This window comes from Emydura macquarii, unplaced genomic scaffold, assembly GCF_026122565.2.
Source record: "Emydura macquarii macquarii isolate MOO-44397 ecotype Brisbane River unplaced genomic scaffold, CSIRO-AGI_Emac_v2 contig_2531, whole genome shotgun sequence".
Classification (NCBI taxonomy): Eukaryota; Metazoa; Chordata; order Testudines; family Chelidae; genus Emydura; species Emydura macquarii.
In genome coordinates, this window is record NW_027132668.1 from 7,631,463 (window position 1) to 7,644,198 (window position 12,736).

General features: G+C 45.7%; 1 protein-coding gene across 1 annotated transcript in view; it reads right to left on the bottom strand.

Moving 5' to 3' along the window:
• The window catches only part of CUL4A (cullin 4A), an 84,075-nt gene that overhangs the window by 29,763 nt on the left and 41,576 nt on the right, over window positions 1-12,736 (bottom strand). The window contains exons 11-12 of the mRNA XM_067563659.1: window positions 9,516-9,708; window positions 7,874-7,978 (exon numbers count right to left, since the gene is read on the bottom strand). Of these exons, the coding sequence (XP_067419760.1) occupies window positions 7,874-7,978; window positions 9,516-9,708 (298 nt within the window). The remainder of the gene's footprint in view (window positions 1-7,873; window positions 7,979-9,515; window positions 9,709-12,736) is intronic.

The window sequence follows — 12,736 nt, forward strand, 5'->3', positions numbered from 1 at the left end:
GAGAATGAGAGAGGAAAAGCAGTTGGTTGTACAGACGGCCCACTGCAGCATCCTCAGCTGCCACTTGCACAATGGTGCACTTGGTGTACTTTGATCCTCTTGGGATGTGAATGTGTGATCCGAGCACCATGTTGCTGCACGACAGATGTGTTGCCATGAGACATTTACTAGGTATGCGGAAGTGACTGTTTGCACTTGCATAGAGTGTGCGGTAACTCTATCAGGAAGCAGTATATTGGCTAGTGCACCTGGATAACCATTTCGAGACTCGTTGGAAGGAGAGTGTTGACCTTTGGACCAGTCCCGCAATGGCTACAAACAGTTTTGATGATGTTCGAAAGGCACAGGTCCTATGGAGGTAGAATAGTAGTGCATGGCAGATGTCGAGGGAGTGTAGGATCCTATCCTCATGAGAGGCGTGCAGTTTGGACCAAAACACAAGGAGGTGAATGGACTGATCGAGGTGGAACTCTAACACTACTTTCGGGAGAAACTTAGGGTGAAGCTACAATGAGACTTTATCCTTATAAAATATGGTGTACAGGGGATCAGCCTGCATCACTGATCCATCTAGCTGAAGTAATGGCGACCAAGAACATTACCTTCATGGAGAGATGGGAGAAAGAGCACATTGCCAGTGGCTCAAAGGGTGGCTTTGTGAGGGCAGAGAGAATGAGATTAAGGTCGCATGAGGATGTGGGTTTGAGTACTGGGGGAAAGATGTTGAGAAGACCTTTCATAAAACAGATGGTGGTAGGGTGTGTAAACACCAAGGCTCCATCCACTGGAGGGAGAAAGGAACTAAGTGCTGCCAGGTGAACCCACAGGGAGATGAGGGCAAGATCTGATGTTTTGGGCTCAAGGAGGTAATCAAGGATGATAAGGATAGATATGTCACTCAGTGGTGACAGCGATGAGCCCAAGCAGTGAACCGTTTCCATTTAGCTTGGTAGCAGGCCGTAGTGAATGCTCTCCTGCTTTGAGTAAGGATGTGTCTCACCAGGGTGGAACATGCTTTGTTCACCCTCAAGTCCCATCCAAAAACCAGGCAGTGTGGTGAAGGTGGCCTAGAGTGGGATGCCAGACTTGTCCCCGATGCTGTGTGAAGAGGTCTGGAAGTGTCCTAAGGTGGAGTGGTGTGCGGGCGGAGAGTCTGAGATCTGTGAACCAAAACTGATGAAGCCAGAAGAGGGCTATAAGTATTACGGTAGCTCAGTCCCAGCAAATCTTGCGGAAGGCAGAAATGGGGGGGGAACGCGTAGCAGAGGTCGCCCGTCCAGGATAGAAGTGTGCCACCTTGGGAGTCCTTCCCCAGGACATCCCTCGAGCAATAAAGAGGTAACCTGAAGTTCTTGTGAGTGGCGAAGAGATTCCCCCACAGGGTGTCCATGTGTGGAAGTAACAGAGTGTGAGATCATGCAGTTCCCACTCATGATTGAGGTAGAATGTCCTGCTGAGCGCATCAGCTAAAGAATTTTAGGTACCTGGTATGTATGTGGCCTGGAATGTGATGTGATGAGTGATGCACCAGTTCCACATGTGGATGATTCCACAGACAGAGATGGAGACTTGGCACCTCCCTGTTTGTTGATGTAGGGTACTGCTGCGATACTGTCTGAGAGCAGCTGAATGTGGCGTGATTGGATCAGAAGAAGAAATATCTGCCAGGCTAGGCAAACTGCCTGGTATTCTAGAATAGTTGTGTGCTATCAGGCCTTTTGGGGCATCCAAACACCTGGGCCATATGATGGTCGAGGTGTGCCCCCCATCTTACAATGGAGGTGTCCGTTGTGATGGTGGCTTGCAAGGTGGAGGAGATGAAGGGGGCACTGAGAATGACCTTGAAGGGGTCGGTCCACCTGGCAAGGGAGTCCAGTACTGTCCGGGGCACCACGACTCTGGCCTCTAGATGGTCTTGTGGGGTCTGTAATGAGAAAGGAACCACAGTTGGAGGCAACACGTGTGCAGATGTGCATGCAGTGTCATGTAGGGTCAAGGAGGGAAAGGCAATAGCAGACTGGTGCGAGGGTTGTGCATAGGTCTGTCACTATGGCAGTCATCGTTGTGAAGCAGTCCATTGGAGAGAAAGCCCATGCCACAATTGAGTCGAGCCACGTCTCAATTAATTTGATCATCTGGGTAGGTACAAGCACTGACTTCTCTTTGATGCAGATACACAGAGGGGTCAGGAGAGCGCAAAAGGTAAAGATGTCAGTGGTAAACTCCTGTCGGGAAAGCGCAACAAGGAGCCAGTCGTCCAGGTAGGGGGTACACCAAGTAGCTCAGGCAGTGCATGTGTGCTGCCAAAACTGTGAAGACTCGTGGAGCCATCATGATATGGAGGGGGAAGACCCTGAACTGGTTTTGGTTTGGCCTATCCAGAAACGGAGACGTTTCCAGTGGGCTGGGTGAATGTCAATGTGGAAGTAGGCATCCTTCATGTTGAGGAGCCGTGAACGATGCCCGGTGGGGAAGATAGGGTATAATAGATACCATTGTTAGCATATGGAACTTGAATTTTCTGATAAAGGTGTTTAGTAGGCAAAGACTGAGAATGGGGCAGTGCTCTTCACCTTTCTTGGGGATGAGGAAGTATGGAGGGTAGAAGCCTCTGCCCAGATAGGGAGGTGTCATGCACTCTATGGCGTCCTTTGTGTGACGAGCCTCTGCCTCCTGTTGGAGAAGGCATTGGTGGAAAGGGTTCCTGTGAGGCATCTGGGAGGGGATGCAGGGGAAATGAAATTCTATGGAGTATCCATGATGGATAATCTCCAATATACAACAGTCTGTGATGATCTTGTCCCAATTGTGGGCAAACAGGGCAAGACGGCCCCTGAAGATGACCTGGGGGGCTATGAGTGGCAGTGGGGAGAGTTTGCAGTTCTCAATTGACATGTCAAAATTGTGCCTTGGGTTGTTGGTGGATGAGGGTTGAGTAGGAAGCAGTGGCAGAGGCCGTGGGTGACTGTTGCTGGTGTTGGTGGTGCCTGCATAGTGGTTCTTGGTGCCACTGGTAGTATGCCGGGTAAGGTGCATACAGCTGGAGACGGAATTGCTGGTGCTGCTGTTTATGACGGGGGCCAGGGGTCTAGGTACCCAGAGATTGCAACATGGCCCTAAAATCCTTGAATTAGTGAAGGGACTCGTCAGTCTTTACGTAAAATAGCTTGTCCTTGTCCAAGGGGAGTCCTCTACAGTTGACTGGACCTCTTGAGGGAGGCCAAAGGACTACGGCTAGAAGTCAAGGTGCATGCATGACAATGCCTGTCATGATGAAGCATGAGGATGTGTCAGCTGCATCTACTACTGCTTGGAGGCCCATTTTGGTAATGAGCTGCCTTTCATCCACCAGTACTCGAAATTGTTGCTGATGGTCTGGAAGTAGCTTGTCACAGAACTCTGTTAGCCTGGCATAGGTGATAAAGTTATACGTGGCTCGCAGAACCTGGTAATTGGTGATGCAAAATTACAATGCCACTGAGGAGTAGATTTTCCTTCCCAAAAGGTCTAATCATTTAGCCGCCGGCCTGGTGGAGTGGACTTTTGGGAGTGTTAGTGCATCCACTCCATTGCTGTGTGTACCACAAGAAAGCTGGGAAGTGGGTGGGAGAATAAGTAGTCCACACCTTTAGATGGGATAAAGTAGCACCGTTCCACCTGTTTTGGCATGGGGGTACAAGAGGCAGGGGTGTGCCATACCATCCATGCAGGCTCAAGGATGGCATCATGAATGGGGAGTGCCAACCTTGACGGGCCCTGCGGCTGGAGGATGTCCAGGAGCTGGTGCTGCTGGTCCTGAAACTCCTCCAACCATATGCCCAAGTCTGCTGCCGCTCTCTGTAATAGGTTCTGATATTGCCTGTGATCATCGGGGCAGATAAAGGGGTAGGGATGAGCACCTCATAGGGTGAGGAGGAAGTGACCCCTGGAGTATCAGTATCACACTGCTGATGTCGGGTCATAAGTTGGAGGGTAAGGCAGGCAGAAATGGGAATCAGAGCTGCACCAGGACACAGGGGAGAAATTGGGCTCTGGCTCAGAAAAACCCTAGGAGTCTGAAGATGCCTCTGCCAATGGTGGAGCTGTTGGAATGGGCAGGAGGAGTAGCAGCAGTTCATCCACAGGAACAGGGACATCATGGATGGTAGCCTGGAGAGCAGCAGTGAGAGTGGGTAGGGCAACTCCAATTCCTCCATCTAAGGAGAGGCTCCAAACAGCCAGGAGTCTGGGCAGTGCCCTAAGAGACGCCCGAAGACTGAGCATCATGGAAGTGGCAACAGAATGGGCAGTGCACGGGCCAGTTCTGATCAGGTGGGTACTGGGGCTACTGGTGGTACCACAAGATCCTTTTTCCGTTTTGCTTTACCTTTGAGGCTTGTTGGAGGCTCAGTACAATTTGAGTTGCTTGACCACTGTCCTACAGGCCTAGCATAGCTTCGGTTGCTTGCTTGAATTCTGACCCCTGTAGCATGACATCTTCCAGGTGGCAGAGACTGAATAACCTTATAGATGTCTCAGTTTCTGCATACCACGACACATAATAAGATAAAATAAAGATACTGTATGCTTGCAGCTGCACATAGATAATGGTAATGGGAACAACAAGTTATCCTTGAACATCTGGGAGTACACTCTTTTATTGCCAAGGGGCATATTTTTACTCCACCCCTCCTATCACCAGATGTTGTTTTGATGACCTCAATTATCATGGTGAGAAAAGAATGTAGTTAAGGGTGGAAACTCAATGTAGGTAATTAGCATATATGATAATGAGAAAGATAATTAGATGAAGGTTGTTTATGGAAGGGTATAAGTAGTCATCACTTAGACAAAGGGGGGCACTCCATCAACACCTGCCTCCATGGGAGGGGCTGCCAGTTGGACCAGAGGATCCACTGACTCCCTGGGAGAGTCCCCCGAAGAAAGTCGTTCCTGTATACAGCCTTCTGACTAACTGCTTAGCTCTCCAGGCTTAGTGAGCATGATATATAGTAGTTAATTTTAGGCTTTGTATCTAACTAGTATATTTATAGAAAACCTTGCACATTAAACCTTGCAAATTGGGCGTACTATGTCTCACTGGTATCCACACTGATCACAAAGTGTCCAGAATCAACAAGGCTCATAGACTTTAAGGTCAGAAGGGACCATTATGATCACATCCAGTCTGACCTCCTGCACAACACAGGCCACAGAACTTCACCCACCCGCTCCTGTAATAGATCCCTCCCCTATGACTGAGTTACTGAAGTCCTCAAATAATGGGAAGACTTCAAGTACAGTAATCCACCAGCAAGTGACCTGTGCCCCATGCTGCAGAGGAGGGTGGAAAAACTCCCAGGGTCTCTGCCAATCTGCCGTGGGGGAAAACTCCTTCCTGACCCCAAATATGGCAATCAGCTAAACCCTGAGCATGTGGGCAAGACTCACCAACCAGACACCCAGAAAAAATTCTCTGTAGTAACTCAGAACCCACCCCATCAAACGTCCCATCACAGGCCATTGGGCATATTTACTGCTAGTAGCCAAAGATCAGTTAATTGCCAAATTAGGCTGTCCCATCATACCATCCACCCCATAAACTTATCAAGCTCAGTCTTGAAGCCAGCGAGGTTTTTTGCCCCCCACTGCTCTCCTTGGAAGGCTGTTCCAGAATTTCACTCATCTGATGATTAGAAATGGTCGTCTAATTTCAAATCTAAATGTCCCAATGGCTAGAGTTTATGTGCATTAGTTCTTGTGTCCACATTGATGCCGAACTTAAATAATTCCTCTCCCTCCCTTGTATTTATCCCTCTGATGTATTTATAGAGAGCAATCATATCTCCCCTCAGCCTTCTTTTGGTAAGGTTTAACAAGCCAAGCTCTTTGAGTCTCCTCTCATAAGGCAGGTTTTCCATTCCTCGGATCATCCTATTAGCCCTTCTCTGCACCTGTTCCAGTTTGAATTCATCTTTCTTAAACATGAGAGACCAGAATTGACCACAGTATTGCAGATAAGGTCTCACCAGTGCCTTGTATAACGGTACTAACACCTCCCTATCTCTACTGGAAATACTTGTGGGGAAGCTTGAGCGGCAGTGCAGCAGTGTCAGCGTGTAATGTCTCATCTGACCTGGCACAGCTCAGGTAGGAAATGCTGCACTTAGAAGCAGCTCTCAATGGGGACTTGCTTCTATGCCCATCACAGTGCTTCCTACTCTCATGCCTGAATTTGCCGGGGCTGCCGGATCTGGGCATGAGAAGTGCTGGGAGCAGCACTCACTGTAGGTGACAGACTAACAGTTTCAGATCCAAAGGGTGTGTGGCCTCATGGCTTCCTCCATGAGGAATTTCTTGTGGCAAAGTTCTTGTGCCTCCCGTATTCAGGGTGGGAAAGGCTTACAGATCACACAACAGGCAGCATTATGCGCTTCCCCAAGGCAATACAGACAGCGTTGGTGCTCTTCATTCATGGAAAATGAATGTGGGCACAAAACATAGTACTTAAGCCCTGAATTGTGGGGCATAGTCCCGGAGAGGTGGGGGGAAAGGGTAGCATATTCCAACCAGCGTAACTATTTGTAACTAACAATGAACTACAACTACTATGTACACTATCTACACTAAAAGAAAAACTACAAAGAAACAACGGATTAGATTACTCTCTCAGTGTTACAGCTAAGAGCACAAAGGAACAGGGGCTCCAACTCTGGCCATGAGGCGGTAAAAGGAACTGAAGTGACTTTGATCCACATGGCCTATTATAACCTCAGCTGAGAGCACAGATTGACGCACGATGCACATGCAGGTCAATGGACACTGCTACAAAAACTTTCCAGCTCCAGTCATGGCACAAATGCGCACCCGCAACTGGAATACATATATAAGGACAACCACTCAAAGAAGAATGTCCGAATATAACACACACTCACTCTCTCTCTCTCTCTCTCTCTCTCTCTCTCTCTCTCTCTCACACACACACACACACACACACACACACACACACACACCTCTCTCTCTCTCTCTCTCTCTCTCTCTCTCTCATCACCTCTGCCAGGATTTTCCTTCGTTTTGACAAACAAAAATCAGTCTGCACACAGTTCTATTTTATGGTGAACATCTCTCTCTGGATCACTGTAACATTATAATTCTGGATTCTGGAAAATAGCTCCATAGCAAGAGAAAAAGAGAGGTAAAAGAGGATAGACCTGCCTATGTCCCTTATATAAAAGTGCAAAATATTAGAAACGGCAACTATTTGGACATAAAAAGCTTTTTCTCTAATTCAGACATTTAGGATTTAGCCCATTTTTTTTCTAAGCCAGCCAGCAGGTAGTTCACTTAGACATGGTGGTATATTTTTCCTGTTGTTCATTTTAGTAGAAACATCCAGCTAATGTGCTTGTCCTTTTTATTGTTTGATACAGAGACATTCTGGGAAAGTGCACTGCAGTAAACTGTGGAGCACTACAGCAGCATCCTCTCTCTCTCTCTCTCTCTCTCTCTCTCTCAGTGCCTTGACCCACTCTGTCTGCATCCTTATGTAAGGGAGGGATTGGGGAAGAAAAGGATGAGTCGCTGCTTGCTGGGCTCCCACATACTCTATCTGGAAAGCTGAGGGAGGGAAATAGTGGGGGGGGTGGGAGGGGGGGGGGGGATGCTATCAGTGACCTCCTGGCTTCCTTTTCAGAGGCCAGGTTTAACCTCTGGTCTTTGTGCAGAACTTCCACTGACATCAGTCTCTAACTTTGTAGTTCAGCTCACAGATTCTTAACAAACATGCAACAAGTTTGTCACTTGTTGCACTAAATCAATTAGAAAGTCTATCAGTAGCATTGAAGATAATCTTTCAATCACATCAATTTTAAACCCCTCCTTAAACATTTCTTACCATGAATGAATCTGAATATTATCATGATTTTGTCAAGGATTCTTTCCAGCTCTTCATCTGTTGCTTCTTTATTCCCAGCTCTTAATTTTGAATCCACGTGTTTTGCTACAAATAAATAAAACAGTTGAGGAGCTTAAAATAAAAATCCCTCTACATTTTTTTAATGTTTCCATTTCTAATATTGCTATATATTAAAACACCAGTGAAATGCTAAATGTTATGTTTGTAATCAGTTTTCCCTCCCCCACAGTCAGTGGAATTATACTCTAGTATTACATTACTAGTGGAAAAATTATGTCAGACAGGAACTGATAAAGATTAATATAACAAGTTAGCGTTAAGATTAGTGAGCTTTAAGATTAAGATTTAAAACCCTTGAATCTCCATGTTATGTTCACTACAAGAACATTACTTGTTGATAGACAATGTTTTGGAATTATACAATGCATGTGAATGTATTATATGAGAAACAAAAGTAAACAACATAAAGACGACTATTTTTGTAGACTTTTACTGGGCCCTCTGGCTCTCACCAAAACTTAAACAGAAGCGATGCTTTCAAGTTAGTAGCTTGATAATGGTAGAAAGAAATATGATTAAGTCATGAATTTTAGTTGACATTATAGAAAGTCATATGAATATCCCTACCCTGGATCTTACTAGGTTACGTGTCAGTGGGATGAGAAGGAAGCCATTGTAACAGCTGAGGATACAGTACCCACAAGTGGCAATAAGCCCATCACTGCTTTGCACATGTCAAATAGTATACATTCACTTTTTCTATATAAGGGTACTTTTCATGAAACCACTACTCAGGTTAGCAGGCAAAAGCAAAAGAATAAGGTATAGACAGAAATAAAGGGAAAAATCCTCAGCTAATGTAAATTGTAGTTTTTCCATTGACTTCAAAGTCAACAGAGCTACAACAATTCACACCACCTGAGAATCTGTCCCCATATTACTTATTCTGAAACATTTTAAATACTCTTCTTCAAATATACATTAAATGACTAAGATTCCTTTGCCTGATTTCTGAGGTCCTGAAAAATTTTCTTCTATAAAACTTAGTCTTCCTGTAACTGTATGCTTCTAAAATTGCTGTTCTCCTGACTTTAGCCCAGGGGAAAAATAATCAGTCAACCAAAAAAATCCACTACTCCTTCCTTCTTAAGCATATATTTTTTTAGCATTGACTGTCATACTGTATGGGAAATTGAGGCTTTAAACCCAGTATACGCCTCATTCATAAAACATATCCACTATTTTATTCTGAAGAAATAGTGGAATTTCTTTTTCTAATATAGCTACTTTTCCCTTGTAGCAACTTATTCTACTTTAGGAAGTTAGCCATATGGGTTTCTAAGCAACTGTCCATCCCAGTCACAGTGTAAGCAAGCAGGAGTGCAGCAGTAGCAGGAGTTAACATGCTCCTTCATATGACTGAGGACACACCTGTCATAACAATTCCAGACTTTTACCTGGATCCCATGACATATCCAGATAATCTTTGCCTGGTATCCCAAAAGCAATTATTCCAGTGGGCTGTGCCTTGCATTGCTATTACACTAGCATACTTCGTATGCTTTATTTTATTATGCTTTCTATAGATTTTAGAAATATTTTACAGAAAAATACTTTGTACCTATCAATTCTGCAGGCTTATTTGGTCTCTTGTTGATAAATGTTTCAAAGGATTCCTTCATCAAGTTTATAAATTTCTCATTTTTCTGAAAGCACGCTTCTATGATATGGTCCACTTTATCCTTAAAATCTAGTAGCTCTTGCACCATATCCTTGTCCTTTTCAGGATTAACCACTATTGTTGTCCCAAAGTTCTGTAAAAACAAACACTTTTGATAATCAAATACTTCATTGCTACCTATCTCCCCCCACAGACACATACACCCTTGTGAAATTTAGCAACTAGAAAAATTTATCACAGAGGTCCTTAATAATAACTGAAATCTTAAAGCTGTTAAAAAAATGATGAGATGCATTGAAATTTAAACACAAAACTAAAAAACTCCAAACACACAGTAATGGATTTCAAACAGCAATGTTTGACTAAGAGATCACTTACATTTAAAACAGCAGCTAAACAAAAATTGCATAGTAGACAGAGTTGAACACACACACACAGGTGTAATATATGATTTACGCAAAAGAGTATGTGGAAAAGTGTAGCAAACATGTTTAGTGTAATGAAAAAAACCTTTGTATAAAAAACAGTTACTAACCTTTCTATAACTGTTGTTCTTTGAGATATGTTGCTCATGTCCATTCCAATATAGGTGTGTGAGTGCCGTGCGCACCATCGCCTGAAGCTTTTCCTGAGTGGTATTGGCTCTGGTGTCCCCTGGAGTGGTGCCCTAATGGTGTGGTATATAGGCAACTGCTGCCCCGCCACCCTCTCCATTGCTTCTTGTTGGTAACTCCGACGGAGGGGGAGGTGGATGGATTTTGGAATGGACATGAGCAACACATTTCAAAGAACACTTATGGAAAGGTTGGTAACTATTTTTTCTTCGAGTGCTTGCTCATGTCCATTCCAAAATAGGTGATTCCCAAGCTGTCAGTTAGGTGGTGGGATTGGAATTTTATTGCGAGACTGACTGGAGGACCGCTTGGCCAAAAGCTGCATCATTTCTCGTTGCGTGATGGCATGGTGTGCAGTAAATGGATAGATGGATGACCAGGTTGCCGCCTTACGGTTGTCCAGGATTGGGACCTGTGCCACAAAAGCTGCTGCTGAAGCTTGTGACCTTGTGGACTGTGCTGTTAAGCGAGGAGGTGGTATCTTTGCCAGCTTATGGCACAGCACGTCCATATACAGGATGTGATCCACAAGGAGATCCTGAGAGTAGACTGGGTCACCTTTCATTCTAGCCGCAATAGCCACGAAAAGTTGGGTGGTCTTCTGAAAAGGTTTGGTAGTGTCTATGTAGAAGGCCAATGCACGTCTGACATGTAAATAGAGCCTCTGCTCCTCTGTGGTAGCATGCAGCTTCGTATGGAACACCGGGAGAAATACATGTCCTGGCTACTGTGAAAATGTGAGACCACCTTAGGGAGGATGGATGGATGTAGTTGAAGTCATACCTTGTCCTAAGACCATGTATGGTGATTCAGAGCCTGAATCTCGGAGAATCCTGTGGTTGAAGTAATGGCCACCAAGACGACAACCTTTCATGATAGAGCAAAGAGCATGTTGCCTTTGGCTCAAACAGGGTCCCGTGAGCTTTGACAATACTAGATTGAGGTCCCACGGAGGCAAAGGTTGGTGTACCTGGGGATACAAACATTCTAATCCTTTTAAGATTGTGAGCAAATCGGGTTTGAGAACACTGTGCTGCCATTCACTGGCGGGTGGAAGGCTGAGATTGCGGCCAGATGCATCCATATGAATAAAACAGCGAGGCCTTCGTTCTTCAAGTGGAATAGTCAGTCCAGAATGAGGGGTAATGGGGTCTCACTTGGTGAGAGTCCTTTCCGTGCTGACTATAACATGAACTTCTTCCACTTCGCCAGATATGCCGTTCTGGTTGATTGTTTCCTGATACTCGTAAGGACAGTCTGTACACTCGCCGAGCAGCCACACTCCACCTCGCTCAGCAATGCAGCTTCCACATCGTCAGATGAAGAGATGTGAGGTTCTGGTGGAGCAAGCAGCCATGCTCGAGAGGTCAGGTCCGGAAGCAATGGGAGGCTGTTTGGTTTGTTCATTGAGAAGTTCAGCAGTGTTGTGAACTAGTGTTGGTGAGGCCACACCGGGGCTATGAGGATCATCCAAGCTTTGTCCCTCCTGACGTTGAGCAATACTTTGTGAATAAGTGCAGGGAGGGGAAGGCATAAAGGAGCTTCCACCCATCACCACCCAGAGCAGGAGGAAGGCATCCAATAGGGAGTCCTGGCTGTGCCCCAGGTCTGAGCAGAACTGGGGACATTTCTGGTTGAGCTTGGTCACAAACAAGTCCACCTGGGGAAACACCCACTTCTGGGAAACAACATTCAAGACATCCGGGTGAATGGACCACTTGTGATGACTGACAAAGGATATGTTCAGGTGATCTGCCAGTTTGTTCTGAGAGCCTGGTAGGTAGAAAGTGTCCAGATCACGGATTGGGCTATGCAGTTCTCCCAAAGGCTCAGCGCTGCCTGGTATAAAGGGAGGGAATGAGCCCCCTCTTGTTTGTTTATGTAGAACATTACCATAGTATTGTCTGAGTACGGAGGTGCATTTTCCTTGCAGGTTGGGTCAAAATGCTTGGCAGACTAGGCACACTGCTTGTAACGCCCTGATGTTGATATATAGGGTTAGTTCCTCTGCTGACCACCGGCCCTGAATTTTGAGGGGTTCTAAGTAAGCTTCCCAACCCATGTCTGAGGCATGGGTGACCAGCAACATTGATGGGGTGGGACTTGCAAAGGGAATGCCCTCACACAATGTGACTGGGTCCAGCCACCAATGGAAAGAATGAATCACCGTACGCTTGTGACTACCTTGTCTAATGGATGATGACTTAGTATGTATATCAACGCCAGCCATGATCGAAAGGGTCTCATTCTGGGAAGAGCTTGTTGCACCACATAGGTATAAGAGGCCATGTGCCCCAGTAGCTTCAGGTAAGAGCTTTGATAGCTCTGCAATGACTCTCCGGAAGGGAGGCCCTCGTTTGGGTCAAGTTGAGTACTGCTTCTATAAAAATTCTATCCTTTGGGCAGGTGCAAACATCAACTTTTGCTCATTTATCAGGAGTCCTAGATTCCAGAGAGTGGACTGAGCAAGCTTCATGTACTCTTCCACCAATTCCCTGGACCAGCCCTGATGAGCCAATCATCCAGGTATGGATAGACCTGTACTCC